This window comes from Phycodurus eques, chromosome 2 (assembly GCF_024500275.1).
Source record: "Phycodurus eques isolate BA_2022a chromosome 2, UOR_Pequ_1.1, whole genome shotgun sequence".
Lineage (NCBI taxonomy): Eukaryota > Metazoa > Chordata > Actinopteri > Syngnathiformes > Syngnathidae > Phycodurus > Phycodurus eques.
Window position 1 is genome coordinate 4561026 of NC_084526.1, and position 16570 is coordinate 4577595.

Consider the following 16570-nt stretch of genomic DNA (forward strand, 5'->3'; position numbering starts at 1 on the left):
GAAAGGCACTAAAGAGGATGAAAAATGGAAAGGGAGTTGGTCCTGATGACATACCTGTGGAAGTATGGAAGCATCTAGGAGAGGTGGCTTTGGAGTTTTTGACCAGGTCTTTTAACATAATTCTAGCACGTGGTAAGATGCCTGAGGAATGGCGGAAAAGTGTGCTGGTGCCCATTTTTAAGAACAAGGGTGATGTGCAGAGCTGTGGTAACTATAGAGGAATAAAGTTGATGAGCCACACAATTAAGTTATGGGAAAGAGTAGTGGAGGTTAGACTCAGGACAGAAGTGAGTATTTGCGAGCAACAGTATGGTTCCATGTCTAGAAAGAGTACCAGAGATGCATTACTTGCCTTGAGGGTGTTGATGGAGAAGTACAGAGAAGGTCAGAAGGAGCTAAATCGTGCATTTGGAGATCTAGAGAAAGCTTATGACAGAGTACCCAGAGAGGAACTGTGGTACTGCATGCAGAAGTCTGGAGTGGCAGAGAAGTACGTGTATTTTCGACTAGTGCAGGGCATGTATGAGGGCAGCAGAACAGTGGTGAGGTGTGCTGTAGGTGTGACAGAAGAATTTATGCTGGAGGTGGGACTGCATCAGAGCCCCTTCCTGTTTGTAGTGGTGATGGATAGGCTGACTGATGATGATGTTTGCAGATGACATTGTGATCTGCAGTGAAAGCAGGGAGCATGTGGAGGAACAGTTAGAAAGGTGGAGGCATGCACTGGAAAAGAGAGGAATGAAGATTGGCCGAAGTAATACAGAATATTGTATATGTCCAGTCCAGAGCAATGGTGAGTGTGGTAAGGGAGTGACGAAATGGGTCCAAGCAGGTTGGAACGGGTGGAGGAAGGTGTCAGGTGTGTTTTGTGACAGAAGTCTCTGCTTGAATGAAGGGCAAAATTTATAAGACAGTGGTGAGGCCAGCCATGATGTACGGATTAGAAACAGTGGCACTGAAGAGACAACTGGAAGCAGAGTTGGAGGTGGTAGAAATGTTGATGTTCTCTCTAAGAGTGACCAGGTTGGATAGGATTAGAAATTAGCTCATCAGAGGGACGGCCAAGGTTAGGTGTTTTGGAGATGCTAGAGGGAGCAGACTTCGATGGTTTTGACAAGTCCAGAGGAGAGAGAGTGAGTATATTGGTAGTAGGGTGATGAGGATTGATCTACCAGACAATAGAGCTAGAAGAAGACCAAAGAGAAGGTGGATAGATGTAGTGAGGAAAGACATGAAGGCAGTTGGTGTTAGAGGAGAGAATGGAGGAGATAGGCTTACATGGTAAAGAATGACACGCTGTGGCAATCCCTAACGTGACAAGTCGAAAGGAAAAGAAGTTCAATTTAAATTTGATGAGAGAGTCCCAAGTTTCTACTATTAGGTGGCAGAGTGTTCCAAAGGTGAGGGGCTGAGTGACTGAAGGCTCTTGACCGCATGGTGATTAGCCGTGCAGAAGGTAGAAACATTTTAACAGAGGTTGACCGAAGAGAACGGGTAGGGCTGTTAATATGGAGGAGGTTGGTGAGATACCAAGGTTATTGATGGCTTTGAATGTGAGTAGAAGGGGAAAAAATAAGCCTCGGCCCTGTTAACAAAGTAGTCCTTGGCTAAATTCTATGTTTTGTCCCTTTCACTTTTGAGTGGGAGCCTGGTACTTTGGGATGAAATCCCATTGCCTGGCTCTTTCTCAGGGCACTGAATTGTTCACAACCACATCAATTGTATGGATACGTAATGTCCGTGGTTAAATTTAGACAGATTATTGTGAAATGTTTGTGGACTCTACCCAGGTCCATTCTCTGATCACTGACTTGCCTGGAAATAAACTGTTGACACTGAGTGGGCAGAGCTCTAAGGAGGGAGGTGACATCCTTCTACAAGGTGGGCATTCACTTGGCAACACTTCTCCGATAGCATCTTCAGCACTCAAGTAGGTGCAATATAATTTTTGTTCTTTTTTTTTCTTGAGTTCATTCTGATTATAGACTTTCGACTTTTCTTTTGCCTCTATACATGTGTTTCTAGGTGGTAGCAGTCTTTCCAGGGCCTCTCCACAGCAGGCCTCTCCACAGCAGCCAACAAGTCTTACTGTTTCCTGTCAAGTAGACGGAGGCTGTAGCTGCCAAAGACAAGAGCAGCATCTGTTTCAAAATATTCTGCAATACCGCTTGAACCCTGAGCCTCACCTGGCTAACATGGAAGGAGTGACAGAATTTACAGAGTACGTCTCAGAGACAGTAGATGTACCCACACCGTTTGACCTTCTAGAGCCCCCGACTTCTGGAGGATTTCTGAAACTGTCCAAACCTTGCTGCTACATCTTTCCTGGAGGAAGAGGAGACTCTGCTTTGTTTGCTGTCAATGGGTTTAACATCCTGGTGGATGGCGGATCGGACAGAAAGTCTTGTTTCTGGAAACTGGTTCGCCACCTTGACAGGATTGACTCTCTTCTGCTTACCCATATTGGGGCAGACAACCTTCCTGGTATCAATGGCTTGTTCCAGAGAAAGATTGCAGAGCTGGAGGAGGAAGGCAACCATGGATCTGGTTCGAGCAGCAGTGGTGAGTCAATGAAGAACCTAATATCCCCTGAGCTTGGGATTGTATTTTTGAACGTCCCTGAGAAGCTTCGGATTCCAGAGTCCACTCTAAAAGTGAAACGAAGCATTGAGGAAGTATCTCTTACACTGCAGTACCTCAACAAGCTAGGGATCACACCTGAACCACTTCACAGGACAGTAAGTAACACCATTGAACCCATCACACTCTTTCATAAACTTGGAGTGGGAAAGTTAGACATGTATGTGCTAAACCCTGTCAAGGAGAGCAAAGAGATGCAGTTTCTTATGCAAAAATGGTCTGGGAACAGCAAAGCCAAGACTGGTATTCTGATGTCTAATGGCAAAGAAGGAGAAATATCTGTTCCCTATTTGACATCAGTTACTGCTCTTATTGTTTGGATTCCTCACCGTCCTACAGAAAAGATCATTAGGGTTCTCTTTCCTGGAAACGCACCACAGAGTAAAATCTTTGAGGGCCTTGAGAAGCTGAAACACCTTGACTTTCTGCGATACCCAGTAGCTACTCAAAAAGACATAGCAACTAGTGCACCGCTGCCCATTATTAAACAGACTAAAATGAAATCAAGAACTGACAGCAAAGAGAGCCTCAAAACATCACCAAAACCAAACTCAAAAACAGCCAAGAAAGAAACTGTTGGGGAGGAAGAAGAGTCCAAGAGTGAAACTACTAAAGAGAATAAAGTGGAAAAGAAAGAGGAGAAAAAACTGAAAAGTCAAAGTCTAAAGGCCACCAAACAACAGAAAAATAGTGAGGTTGCTCCTGTGACAGGAAAATCAGAGAAGAAGAAAATATCTCATGAGAAAAGTAGCAAAATGGACAAAGTGTCCCGAATGGATGAAAAGAAGGACAAGGAGAAGAAGGAAATTAATAAAGACAAAGTAAAAAAAGATGAAAATATTAGAAAAGAAGAAAAGAAGGAAAACAAGGAGCTCAAAAAGAAGGATACAAATAAGACAGAACTGAGAAAGATGACAAAACCTGATCTAAAGCCACTCACCCCTGAAGTCAGAAAAACTTTACACAAAGTCAAGACTCAGACCAAAACCAAGACAGAAAAAAATACAGTCAGTAAGGAGCATGCAACTGGTAAGAAGCAAGTCCCTGAGAACCTCCATGTAGAGGTCACAGCAGCAGCTCTTGCAGACAGGTCCATTGCGTCTTCCCCCGAGGACCTTACTGACGACTTTGAGGCTCTGAAAAGAGAAGAGCTGTCCAAACCCAAGACTGATGCTACCCAGATATCTGAGGTGTCAGTTCACAAAGACACTAAAGTTTCTATGTCATTTTCTCCTGATGATAAAATTACACCATTGGGCACTAATACAGCGAATGTTTCATCCACATTCAAAACAGACAACACAGACAGGAAAACTTCAGAACAAATTAAATCTAAAAAAAAAGATTCAAACAGGAAACATGAGGACACGACTTTTGAAGATTATGGCAAATATTCTGCGAAGGGTCACCTAAAAGACATATCAAAGAAGAGTGATAGCTCAGAGGATGATGATGACGTAATTGAAAAAGCTGAGCTTGAAGGAACTGAAGATGATGCATTTATCAAGTATAAAACACAGGAGATAAAAAAAGAAAGCACTGCAAAAGAATTGGAAAACAAAATAACTCCACAACTGACCTCATCCACTGCAGCAATGCCTGGACAAGGAGTAGTAACATCAGCCTCAGAACAGTTCTCCTTTATCCAAGATGAAACCATCCCTGGTTACTCTGAGACCGAACAGACCATTTCTGATGAGGAGAGCCATGATGATACAGAAGAAAGAATGCCACAGTTACGATTAAGTGGAGGATGTCATGACATCTCAGTCCCTGATGCCCCTCAAACCTTTGATTCTATGCACAGTATGAAAGAGATAAAAAGCTTTGCTGTGTCTGATGTTGTGGATGTCAAAACCAAAGCCCTAATGGGAGGTCAGGAGTCAGAGATAGCAATTTACCCTGCTGTCATTGCGGCTCCTCTTGCAGAGGAGGAACACATATCGTCGGCCACATCCATAACAGAATATGACAAGATGTCTTCATTTGCCACATCTGTAGCTGAAGACCAGTCCATAGCATCTGTTACAGCCCCTCAGACTGAAGAAGTTGGAAGGAACTCTCTCCTTGATACCATCAACAATGTACCCTCACATACAGAAGGCACCCAAGGAAAGGAATATCTCCATTCTGCAGGTACCATTTCACCCACCTCCTCTCTGGAAGACGACAAATGTTTTAAGTCTCCGTCCTCTGATGAATACCAACCCAATATACATGAGTTGGAGAGTGATTGCAAGGGCAATGCAGCTCATGATGAAGATGATGATGAAGAAGACGAAGATGAGGATCAGACTCCAAATGTTGATATACCACTGGGTAAACTCCAAGAGGGCTATGAACATGCAGCAACCATGCTGCTCAGGAAGAAAGAGGACTCTCCTCCTCCCACTATTTCTCCTGTCTTCTCTGCCAAGCAGCACTCTCCCACACAGGTTGTCAGCGAAAAACTGTCTCCATTTAGTACAGGTGGATTCGTGATCAGCACTGGAATACGACCTGTATCGCCAACTCTAACTCTCACCACTGGAATGGAGTCCCACTCCACAGAAGACAGTGAAGACAGATGTCCAAGTCCAGATGACAGCACTATGAAACTGGCTTCACCCACACAGTCAGTGCCTACAAGCAGTGGCTACTCTCCAGCAGAGGAAAAACTCTTAACGAGAGGAGAGAAAAATGAAGCAGTGTCAAACTTGAAATGCGACACTCACAATGTCGAGAAGTCAGTCACTATTTCCGATAATTCATCCTTCATTGGAATGCCAGGTGACAAAACAATGTTAGAGGCATCAGAAGAATCTGAAGAGAGTTTGGATGAAGATGACTATTACACAAAAAAGGATCTTCAGCCAGCTATTAAGGCTAAACTTATGGAGGCAAAAGAAGGGTGCTTCCTGGATGATGATGTAACAAATGAGGCAAAGATCTCCAAGATAAACGTAGACCTTGAAATCTTAGAAAAGTCTCCAAAGGCAGATGAGAAACATAAGCCTCAAGTCATATACTCGGATGAGGATGAAACAGATAATTTCCCAACTGGATTAGAATCAAGCAAAATGTGTCAAGAAAGTGCTGAAAAACCAAATATGTCTCTCACAGGGCCTGAGAAAAGTGTTCAATTTAGTATCTGTGATTTCCCAGAGAAGGAGACCAAAGAGAAAGCCATCTATATAAGACAAGACACACCTTATGTGCATGGCAAAACATTCTCTTACAGCGACATTTATGATAGCAATCCAAGTTCTGTGGAATCAGATTCATTTCATCAGGAGTCCGTAGATGAGGTGGAGAAAGAAATTTCAAGGGATGAAATGGGTTTGCCACGATACCCTGTAACAGCGAGAGATAAGATGTCAGAAAACGTTGCATCTTCTACTTCTTTATCGTCGGAAATGGATCCCTTGTCCTTTCCAATGCAACCTGACCAGCTAAACGCCTCAACTTATTCCTCAATGACAGCGTTCAATGTTGCCAAAGCTGCTGGCACTGACAGTAAGGATCAGGGTGCATGTTTGGAGATTGATATGCGGCAAATTACAGCTAGAGATGAGGAAGACAACGATGATGATGATGATAATGATGAGGAGGATGACGATGAAGATGAAGAATTTGAGGATGAAGATGAAGAAGTTGAGGATGATAAAGGTGGTGTTGATTCTGATATGGAGAAAGGTGCCAAAGAGAAGTTTGAAAAGGAAGTAAAATGTCCTGAAAGTGAATTGTTTAGCACAATTAAGCCTGAATTTATGGTTTCCATGGCTGGATATGGCTTTAACAGTCAGGGCAAGTCGGATGTGAAAGAAAACCTTTCCAGCTCACGCACAAACGTAGCAGATGACGATATGGCAGACATCTTATTCTTGAATGGAAAGTCAAATGGGGGGTCGACAGGTTTCTGTGGCTACTCCACAGAGTTACAGCCTTATGGAGGAGAACGTAAGAAATCACTTCTGCTGAGTCAGACCACGGACAAAGGAAAAGAGGAAATTACCTTGAAGTCGTCAGAGAGAAGTTTTGACCAAAATGATGGAGGTGATCCTGATTTTGAGAAACCTCAGTCCCCAGACCACCTAAGCAAAATACCACCAGACACAAGCTTTCAGTACACGACCACTGCTGCCCCTGGATATTCCTCTTCCTCTGCCTATAGTTACTCCTCCTCTACGTCAGGCTCCTTCTCAACCAGCCGTCAGCTTGGAGAAGAGCTGGAGACACCTGCCTCAGCCGAGCCACTGTTTGAGTATTCCTCCTTTAAAGAAGAACACTCTCCAGTCATAGACTCTCCCTTCTCCACTTTAACTGGCACCAAAGATGATTGTCTTGAAGTATCTGAGAAACAGGTCACTGGTACAACCACAGCTGAGTCTACCTCTAGCTTTGCCCACTTTTCACCCATGAGCCCATTTGAGGAGGTCAAACCCTTCCCTTTACATTCCATTGCTTCTCCTGAAGACAAAAAGGAACACACATCTTTATGTAGCTTCATGGATAAACACCCTCAATCAGACTGCTTCTATAAGCCTGAGTGGTCTGAGGTATCAACTTTGAAATCTGCAAAGGACTTTGGGTACTCACTAACCATGCACGCTCAAGAAACAGCACTCTCAGTTGATAAAGAGGCAGCCAGCGCTGCTCTGTTCTGTGTCACTTCTTCACCACGGCCGGACACTGAAGGGAAACATTACTTTGAGGAGAGTGACAGTAGCGAAGAAGAGGATGAGGTAGATTATATGCAGGAAATGACTCGAATATCACCCTCAAGTGGTCTCACTGGTACATTGACATTTTCTGACAAGACAGTTTCTTCAGCTGAAGGTGAAAAGACAAGCAGTGCTGATGTTCTTGGGTCATACATGTCCTCACCACTTCAAGCCAGCAAGCCAGACTCAACCAATGGAACCACAGAAGTCAGTGCAAGCTCAACCCTCCCTGCTGGAGCTTCAGCTAGTGGCGCAGTTCCAGGTACAGCTAGGGTAGAGTCTAAAGAGGGTGCCGGAGGCTACAGGAGCTCCTATGAATGGGAAATGTCCAAGTCTCAGAGAGGCAGGATGCCTGGTGACTCCCCTCCTCATTATCGTCATGATGACGAGTTTGAAGAGGAGTGTGAAATGGAGCCAGAGCACCCAGCACGCCCACTTTCTCTCTCATCGACTAATCAGCCATTTCACTCTCCGTTCTATGCTGATGAGTGCAGCCGACAAGGGCAGGATGACTTTGATGATGAGGATGAAGATGACAGTGATCAGGATATTGCTGGCAAAGCACCCATAGGAGCAGCCTCTCCATATGCAGGCCACGCCTCTCCAGGATATTCATCCTGTGAGTACAAACAGCGTAAAACTGACCTTTCACCTTCCTTTATCAACCCATGCATGCAGCAGCTATGTAGTGATGAAGATGATGAAGAGCAAGGACATCAAAGTGAGCAGTCGCAGGAGGGAGATGAAAATGACATGTCAGTTAAGAAAAGCGCTCACAAGCACCCCCACATTCCTCAGTCCCACAGCAGTTCTTTCCATCAAGTCAGTGACATGTCAGCAGCGTTGGGTCTAGCAACAGAAGACACACCACCCACTTCTATAACCGAGTCCCTCCCCTCTCAGTCAGACTCTGAAGTGCCTCCAGGCACAGAAGAGTACCCGTCATTCACTGGTGAAGGCAACATTGATTCAGATGAGGATGCAGACTGTATGCCTATTGACAAAATATCTTCCACAGGAGAAGGCAGCCATCACCCTGCCTCCTGGAAGAGCCATGACCCACTTCCCACACCTCAAAAGGACCCCTACCCCCACCCTCCTCACCCTGACGTGTGCATGGTGGATCCTTACTCTTTGGGTAATGCTTCAGTTAAGAAAGAGCCTAAAGCTAAAGGCTTGAAGAAAACTTCTGGGAAAACCAAATCTGCGTCCCCAGCCAGGCGCAAGAAGTCCCCCTTGCCTGTCAAACAGACATCATCTCCTCGCAGTGTGTCACTGAAAAGGAAGGAAGCAGACAAGAGTTCACGCATGTCTCGCCTGTCTGATGGGCAAGGCTCAAAGGATGATGATCTCTCAAGGTCAAGTTACAACCCTGGCAAGGGGCTGACCAACGGTAGCAAGAGCAGTTTGGGTAAGATAATCATTATGAATGCTGTAGAAAAATGACAATTTTTTGATGATTTAAGATTATTTTATAGAGATTTTTTTCCCTTTTACTTTCTTGTGACCTACCAGGCTCGCAAAAGGCTGGTTGTACAGCTCCTATTTATGTTGACATGGCCTACATTCCCAATCACTGCAGTGCCAAGAATATTGATCAAGAATTTTTCAAACGCATACGCTCTGCATACTATGTGGTGAGCGGGAATGATGCTGCAAGTGGTGAACCAAGCCGAGCCGTTCTCGATGCACTGCTGGATGGCAAAGCTCAATGGGGGACAAGTCTTCAGGTAAACTTTCAGCTGTCCGTTATTTCCCCCCCCATGTGTAACATATCACGACTCACACTTATCACCCCCTTCACCTGTGGCCCACAGTTACATTTAGATATAATATTTTTAGTTCACAAAAAAATAGTATGAAGTATGAATAGTTGTTTGAAGGCAGCCTTGCCCCAAATGAGATATTTCTCATGTACTTCTTTTATTCAATATTGGGACATCGATACAATTCTCATCTTTTTAGCTCTAAAAAGCACCACAGTGGATTTGAAGTGGAACAAACAAGAAATGCTTTAATTTAATTTAATTTGAGGGTGGCGGCACGGTGGACGACTGGTTAGAGCGTCAGCCTCACAGTTCTGAGGACCGGGCTCTCCTGGTTTCCTCCCACATCCCAAAAAACATGCATTAATTGGAGACTCTAAATTGCCCGTAGGTGTGAATGTGAGTGCGAATGGTTGTTTGTTTGTTTGTGCCCTGCGATTGGCTGGCAACCAGTTCAGGGTGTACCCCGCCTCCTGCCCGATGATAGCTGGGATAGGCTCCAGCACGCCCGCGACCCTAGTGAGGAGAAGCGGCTCAGAAAATGGATGGATGGATAATTTGAGGGTATTTATATCCAAATCAGGTGAACGGTATAGGAATTAAAACAGTTGGTATATATGCCTTCAACTTTTTAAAACTAATGTGAAAAATTAACACTCAGAAATCAAACTTTCACTTTTTAATACTTGGTTGGAAATCCTTTGCAGCAGTGGTGGGCGGTGCATTTCGGACGTGGGCCTTCGCTCAGCATCCTAATCCCCCCCCCCCCTTGCCTTGACAATGAATTTTTACCCATAATTCCTGTCGTGTTGTCATCTTTCTCAGCCGCTGGCTTCACGTAATGAAGAAACAGAACACGTACAGAAAAGTAGTTCTAAACCAATCAGAGGATGGAAAAATTCTAACGTCCCTTGAGACCAGCTTGCTACCGCTGTTTATGGAATCTAACGTCTGATTGGTTCAGATTGTTAAAAAAAGAACCAGACATTTCTATTGTGTGTAGTTAGCACTGGCCAGCAATCTTCAGTCTGAAGGCCCTGGGAAGCTTACATTCATATGGCAACACACATAGAAGCTGAAATCTGATTAGACCCCCCCCCCAAAAAAATTAACCCTTAAACGAGGAGGCTGCTCAGACATGACACACGCTATGAAATGAATACAAAAGCTTGTTGGAAATAAATTAATACAATTTTATAGAAGTTGTAAATCCATGTCAGTGCTTTTAATAAGGCTTAGACCAGCAGAGAAGGCTTTGAAGGCGCCCACTGCACACCTCTGCTTTGCAGTCTATTACATCCTCAAGTCTGGAATGCAGAGAAATCACCAGATTCTGGATTTCATCCCTGGTGATGCTCTAACAGGCCTTTACCGCAACTATCTTCAGTTCTTGCTTGTGCTTGGGGCATTTTCACCTTCAGTTGTGTCTTCAGCAAGTGAAATGCATGCTTAGTCGGATTCAGGTTAGGGGATTGACTTGGCCATTGCCTAGCATTCCACATATTTGCCTTAAAAAAAACTCTTCGCAGTATGCTTCGGGTCATTGTCCATCCGTCCAATGAGATCTGAAGCAATTTGCTGAATACGAGCACATAATATTGCCTGAAACACTTCAGAATGAATCCTCCTGCTGTTGTCAGCAGTCATACCATGTAATAAATAGGCTTACCAGTTTCATTGGCAGCCAAACACGCCATGGCACTACCACCACGCTTCACTCATGGTCATACTGTATATCTGGTTTGATTTTATAAAGCGTGAATAGCAAAAATCACATGAAATTGAATTTGGCCTAGACAAATCCCAAACCACTTGGGGAGGGGGTTTGAAATCAGATACAGATCAAATTTCTGCAGATTTATCTTTAGTGCGGACGCTCTCTTAGATTGGATATCAAATCAGCATTTGCGTCGAGTCATGAAGATGCAGACGGAGCTGCAGAACCAAGTGCGCTTCAGCTAGAGGTCACAAACTGATGCCTGAACATTCTCCTTGAATCCTCATGAACACTGACATTAACTGACGCAAGGGAGGCCTGCAGTTATTTAGAAGTTGTCCTGAGTTCCTCTGTGGCCTCCCGGGTGAGTCATTGCTGTTCTCTTGGGGTCATCTTTGTAGAACCTGGGAAGGTTCACCACTGCTCCATGTTTTCTTCATGTGAGGATCTCTCCCTATGGTTCGTTGGAGTCCTAGAGCTTCACATGGCTTTTGTAACCCTTTCCAGACTGATAGATGTCAATTATTTTTTTAAAATTTAGTTTCTCCTTTTATTTCTATTGAGTCCAACTTTAGAATTGGAGGTTATGTATCTGATTGCTTTTGTTTGTTTTCGACACGGTTGATTGATTCAATATCTCAACCCTGCGCCCTGTGTTTCAGTTTCAATGGCATCAGATCTGAAATCTCCAGATGTTTTTCTGTTCAGGTGACGCTGATCCCGACTCACGACACAGAAGTCACTCGTGAGTGGTACCAGCAGACACACGAGCGACAGCAGGAGCTTAACATCATGGTCCTGGCCTCCAGCAGCACTGTGGTCATGCAGGATGAATCTTTCCCCGCCTGCAAGATTGAGTTTTAGGAATGCTGTCACATGCCTGGCCTCCATACTCTTAGAATAACTCTTTTCTCAAGCCTGATTAATGTGTTTTTGCCCATTTTGCGGTGATTTTACAGAAATACTAAACAGAATTTAATTTCATTTAATTCAGTTTTAAAAAAATGTTTACTATTCATGAAGCTTGTTGTGACTGTCACTGTTTACAACAATTACAGTATGTCCTCCTGACATTATCATTCCAGTGTTCTATTTAAGACAAAGTGGATGTCAGTGTCCTTACACAAATTTTTAAACAATAGGAGAAAATGCAAATAGGCAGTTTCTGTCAAGAATTTTTAGTTGCTATTCCTTCATTTGGCTTAAATCTATATACATCCTTGCGCACCAAATGCCAATTTGAATTGCTGTCCTCCCCAGTATCTCAGTTTTAGTTCTTTTGCTGTATAGCTAATCAGAATGAAATATTGTGCTGGTAGAAAATTGCTATCGTGATCAGTTTCCTTACTTTGATGACAGTTTCAGTGTTTGAACTTTGTGCCTCCGATTGAAATATAGAATAATATTGGAGAGGCCGCAGTGTCCCTTCAATGTCTTTCAAATATATTTGCTGTAGCATAGGAAAGATCTTAATCAAACGTCCATATTGTTGTGAACTATTTCTTTGATGAAAATCACCTGTTACGGTTAGTACTGATGTGGATTTGAACAATAATTTCTAAGTATATTTCTGCTGTAGTCTTTGAGGTTTCCCCCTCGTTTATATGTTGTTGATATGCGTTTGCAGAAAACTGAAGAGAAGGGTAGGCAGATGTGATGTCTGCAGAAATGGTCGTCCAATCCGAGACGTTCTGTCTTTATAAAGAGCAGCACGTTGTGCATCTGAAGGAAGAAGTTAAACCTCATATCAGCTGCTGCGTCTTAATCAGCTTTTTCCAAAGCTGCATCCAAGAACGAAGAATGTACGACAATAGAGCAGTGATTTCCAACCTTTATGGAGCCAAGGCACACATTTTGCAATTGAAAAATCTCACGGCACACCAACAAACAAAAATATCACAAAAAGTGAAAACATTAATTACTGTATGTATTTCCTCCCATCTAATAGAAGAGCATTTATTTGTTCTGTCTCTTCTCTCACTATTCCTCACTGGCATAAATAGATGAACAAAGGTACATTATTTCTTGTAACTAAATAATTTTTCGAGCAATTATGTGAAATGTTATAATTTCCCATGGCACACTGGTTGAGAATCACTGCAATAGGGGAGAGGTTGTGTTTGCACATTGGACAAGATGTGGGCTGGTGTGATTGGTGGCAAAGGTAAGACCCACGTGCCTTTTAGTTCTGATGTGCTAGAGGGTGGAAGGGTAGAAATGCGTATTTGTTATTGAGACTGAATAGTTGCTTAGTGAAAGAGATTTTGATGAGCTGGTCTCAATAGTTTTTGTGAGTTTTGTCCGTGACGTGAATGCACAAAAAGCGAAGATTCATGTTTTGCAAGTAGAGCACTTTCGAAAGCATCAAATCAGAGTTTCAGTGATTGATTTCCACAAACTGCCAGTTTTAAAAAATAAGCACAAATAACAACCAGTATCGTAAAGTGAAAGCAGTTTTTCCTATTTACTTTAACAAGAATGAAATGCAATGATTTGAAAATCCTTTTCAATTGGTTGAAATGATTTGTTTTTTAACAGAAACATTTCGACATGATTTTATTCTATTTTTAAAAGTATATGGGTCATTTTCATTTAATTTGATCATTCACGGTAAAGACACACACAAAATTTTAGTTATCGATTTTTTTTTATGCTGCCTTGATTTTATATGGGAAAATGTCTCTGAAACAGCCACGCTTAAAGCCCGAATTTCAAAAGGTTATTGATTTAAAATTTTCGGCATTCATAGTAAAGGTAATCCTTATTGACAGAGCAAATGGTGGTGGCCCATTGAAATACACTACTTTTTATAACGGTAAAGGAAAACGTGCATAACGATAAAGCCATGAACAGCTTCATAAAAATCGTGTGAATTGCACAATTTAGGTGTTGACCTTCAAACTCTTCAGATACAAGTGCATGAATTATCCTAGCTACTCATTACACTCTTTAAAGGTAAAGACATGCAATAGTTCCAAAACTTTCACAAATTCATGCCTGTGTATATTCTCATGCATCCAGGTCATTTCATTCTCAGGGCATTGAACTGATCACAACTGCACTGTTCTGTTTGTCTTAGAAAACGTCTCGCCTCTCATCCGAGCAGGCTTCATCAATTCATGCAACAAGGCTTAGTTAGGACGCACTAGCACTAATGGGCTAGTAAAGCAAAGCAAAGCAAAGCAAAGCAAATTTATTTATATAGCGCATTTCATACACAAGGTAACTCAATGTGCTTTGCATGATAAAAAGCATTTAAAAACAAAGAAAAAAACAGCTTATAAACATTTAAAACAAAGAGAAAATAAAATAAATTACAATAAAAATACAAGTAAAACAGCATACAGTGCAAGAAATATCATTTAAAAGTGGAAATGCTCTAAAAAGCATGAGAAAAAAGGAGTTTTTTAACCTGGACTTAAAAACATTCACACTTGGGGCTGATGTCACTTCTGCTGGCAACTTAGTCCATTTGTGTGTGCTGCTTCACCATGTTTGGACTCTGTGCTCCACTATTTGACCTGAGTCTGTCGATCTCAGAGCCCTACTGGGTTTATATCCCATTAGCATTTCATTCATGTATTCAGGACTTAAACCGTTTAGTGATTTATAGACCAGTAGCAGAACTTTAAAATCTATTCTAAACCTGACTGGAAGCCAGTGTAAAGACTTTAGAATTGGAGTAATATGTGCTGGTCAGAACCCGAGCCGCAGCATTCTGAATGAGCTGCAGATGTTTAATGCTTTTTAGGGAGTTCAGTCAGAAGACCATCACAATAGTCAAGTCTACTTGAGATAAAAGCATGGATGAGCTTCTCCTGGTCTGCTTGACACGTGCAAGGTTTCACTCTGTAGTAGTGTAAATTATCCTAACAATGCCAGAACTACCGGGCTAGCGCGTCCTAATTGAGCCTTGTTGCTTGAATTGATGAAGCCTGCTCGGACGAGAGGAGTAATGTTTTCTAAGACAGTCAAGTTGCGATCGGTTCACAAATTCATATATATTATTTCATATCACCATTTACTCTGCTGGCTGCTATTGTGTGAATGCAAAATGACTGCCTTATCTTGGTGCTTCAGCTCACAGATCCCTCTGGTGTATTGTAACAACATAATGAGGCTCTCTCCAGTGGTATTATTGGTAAAGACAGCTTGAGTAAAAGAGGACCATTTGTAAAAGACCCCCCCCCCCCCCCCAAAAAAAAGAAGAAAAAAACTAAACAAAAAGGAACACTAAAGACACTAAGATGCATTTGTGTTAGTTTTCATGGAAATTGCATATTTAGCTATTTAGCAATAGGAGAAATATCTTGTATATCCGAAAATGTATTTAGCTCAGAAAACTTTGCAAATCATGAAAGTTTGTTTCGGACACCTAACGGTAAAGACGTTTTGGAAAAGTTATAATATATATTTTTTCCCAATTATGACCTTTTAATGGTTAACAACTTCACATAATTCAAATAGAATATTTTTGGGATTTTCAAAAAGGAAATTCAGTTGGGCCATGTTTTTATTGTTATTGATCAAATGATATGAGAATGACCCACACACTCATTCTTCATCTAACAGTCCAGTGGCGTGGGACAGAAACAACATAAAATTGTGATGTTTTGGAATTCTAAAAGTTGCGCTTTTTGCATCCATCAGGCTAGCCCTCAGAATGAAGGGTTAGGGTTATGCTGTATTGCAGACTGCAGGGAAGTAGGATATATCCCACTTGGAATTTCTGAGGTCTAACGTCAAACGGTTCCAGTTGAAAGTCAACGAAACATAAATATAGTTCATGTAATATTCTATTGACGTTCTACATGTGCCGCTGTTATGTGCCATCAGAATGGCGTGTGTAGCTTTTGTAGTTCGAGGTCAAATTCCCAGTTTCCTAGAATTCAGCATAAAGTACCTGTTGGGCAACTTACATATCTGCAATATTGAATAATATTGAATTAGCAGTTCAGCATCAGATACAGATTTCAGTGGATAATCCATAAAATAAATTGATGTTGCGGCACATTAAAAGGGATAGTTTGCTGGGAGATTATGACCACTGGACTTTCTAGGAAAAGATTGGTCAAACATGACTATAGAGAGGACAGACCGAGAGGATTCTCACTTTGAAAACTTCAATACAAATGCATTCCTGGGTTCTTAATCATGAAGTGTGTTCGCAAAGGTTGGGAAGCACATTGATTTGACAAGCTTTGCTCCTGTCTCAACGGTTGCTGCAGAAAGAGTAAATATTGACCAAAATATATTTTACGGGATGAAACAAAGTATGACCCGAACCGCATTTTCTGTTTGTATTTTCCACTCATGCAGTGTTAAAATGATATGCACTAAAAGTGCAAAATTGTTAATAGATAAATCAGTTCGTGAATTTCTTTTCAAACAGAATTTTTGAATTGGTTTATTTAGCTGGATATTTGGTTTTATCAGTAGATGGCTTTCATTGACATTTTAGTGATTTTGATAATGACGCCGTTTTTAAATTTGATATTGTGGAATTTGGATTTATGTATTTTGAATATTTTCAATACCAACCAGGAATCAAATGAATCATCCGACAAATTACAGGACCAATACTTATCACGAGGGTCAACATTTTAGATCCACAAGTCTCTCGTCGTTGCTGGAGATGAATCTATTTCGTATGTGATTCATGTACAACACATGCATGTACATGAAGACAATGGCTTTTCTCTTTCCGCACGAAAGGGGCTGCAGGCAATAGCTCCAGTTGAATG

General features: G+C 42.0%; 1 protein-coding gene across 2 annotated transcripts; it reads left to right on the forward strand.

Moving 5' to 3' along the window:
* The first annotated feature begins 1796 nt into the window (after positions 1-1796).
* map1aa (microtubule-associated protein 1Aa) lies at positions 1797-15019 on the forward strand. 2 transcript variants are annotated; one of them, XM_061664467.1, is made up of 4 exons: positions 1797-1881; positions 2026-8754; positions 8859-9073; positions 11535-15019. In XM_061664467.1, exons 2-4 carry the CDS (start codon positions 2196-2198, stop codon positions 11688-11690), a joined length of 6930 nt encoding a protein of 2309 aa, XP_061520451.1. In that variant the 5' UTR covers positions 1797-1881; positions 2026-2195; the 3' UTR covers positions 11691-15019. The 2 variants fall into 2 exon arrangements, with proteins under 2 accessions (XP_061520451.1, XP_061520459.1); XM_061664475.1 differs by lacking the exon at positions 11535-15019 and having other exon boundaries at positions 8926-9067.
* Positions 15020-16570: the final 1551 nt, after the last annotated feature.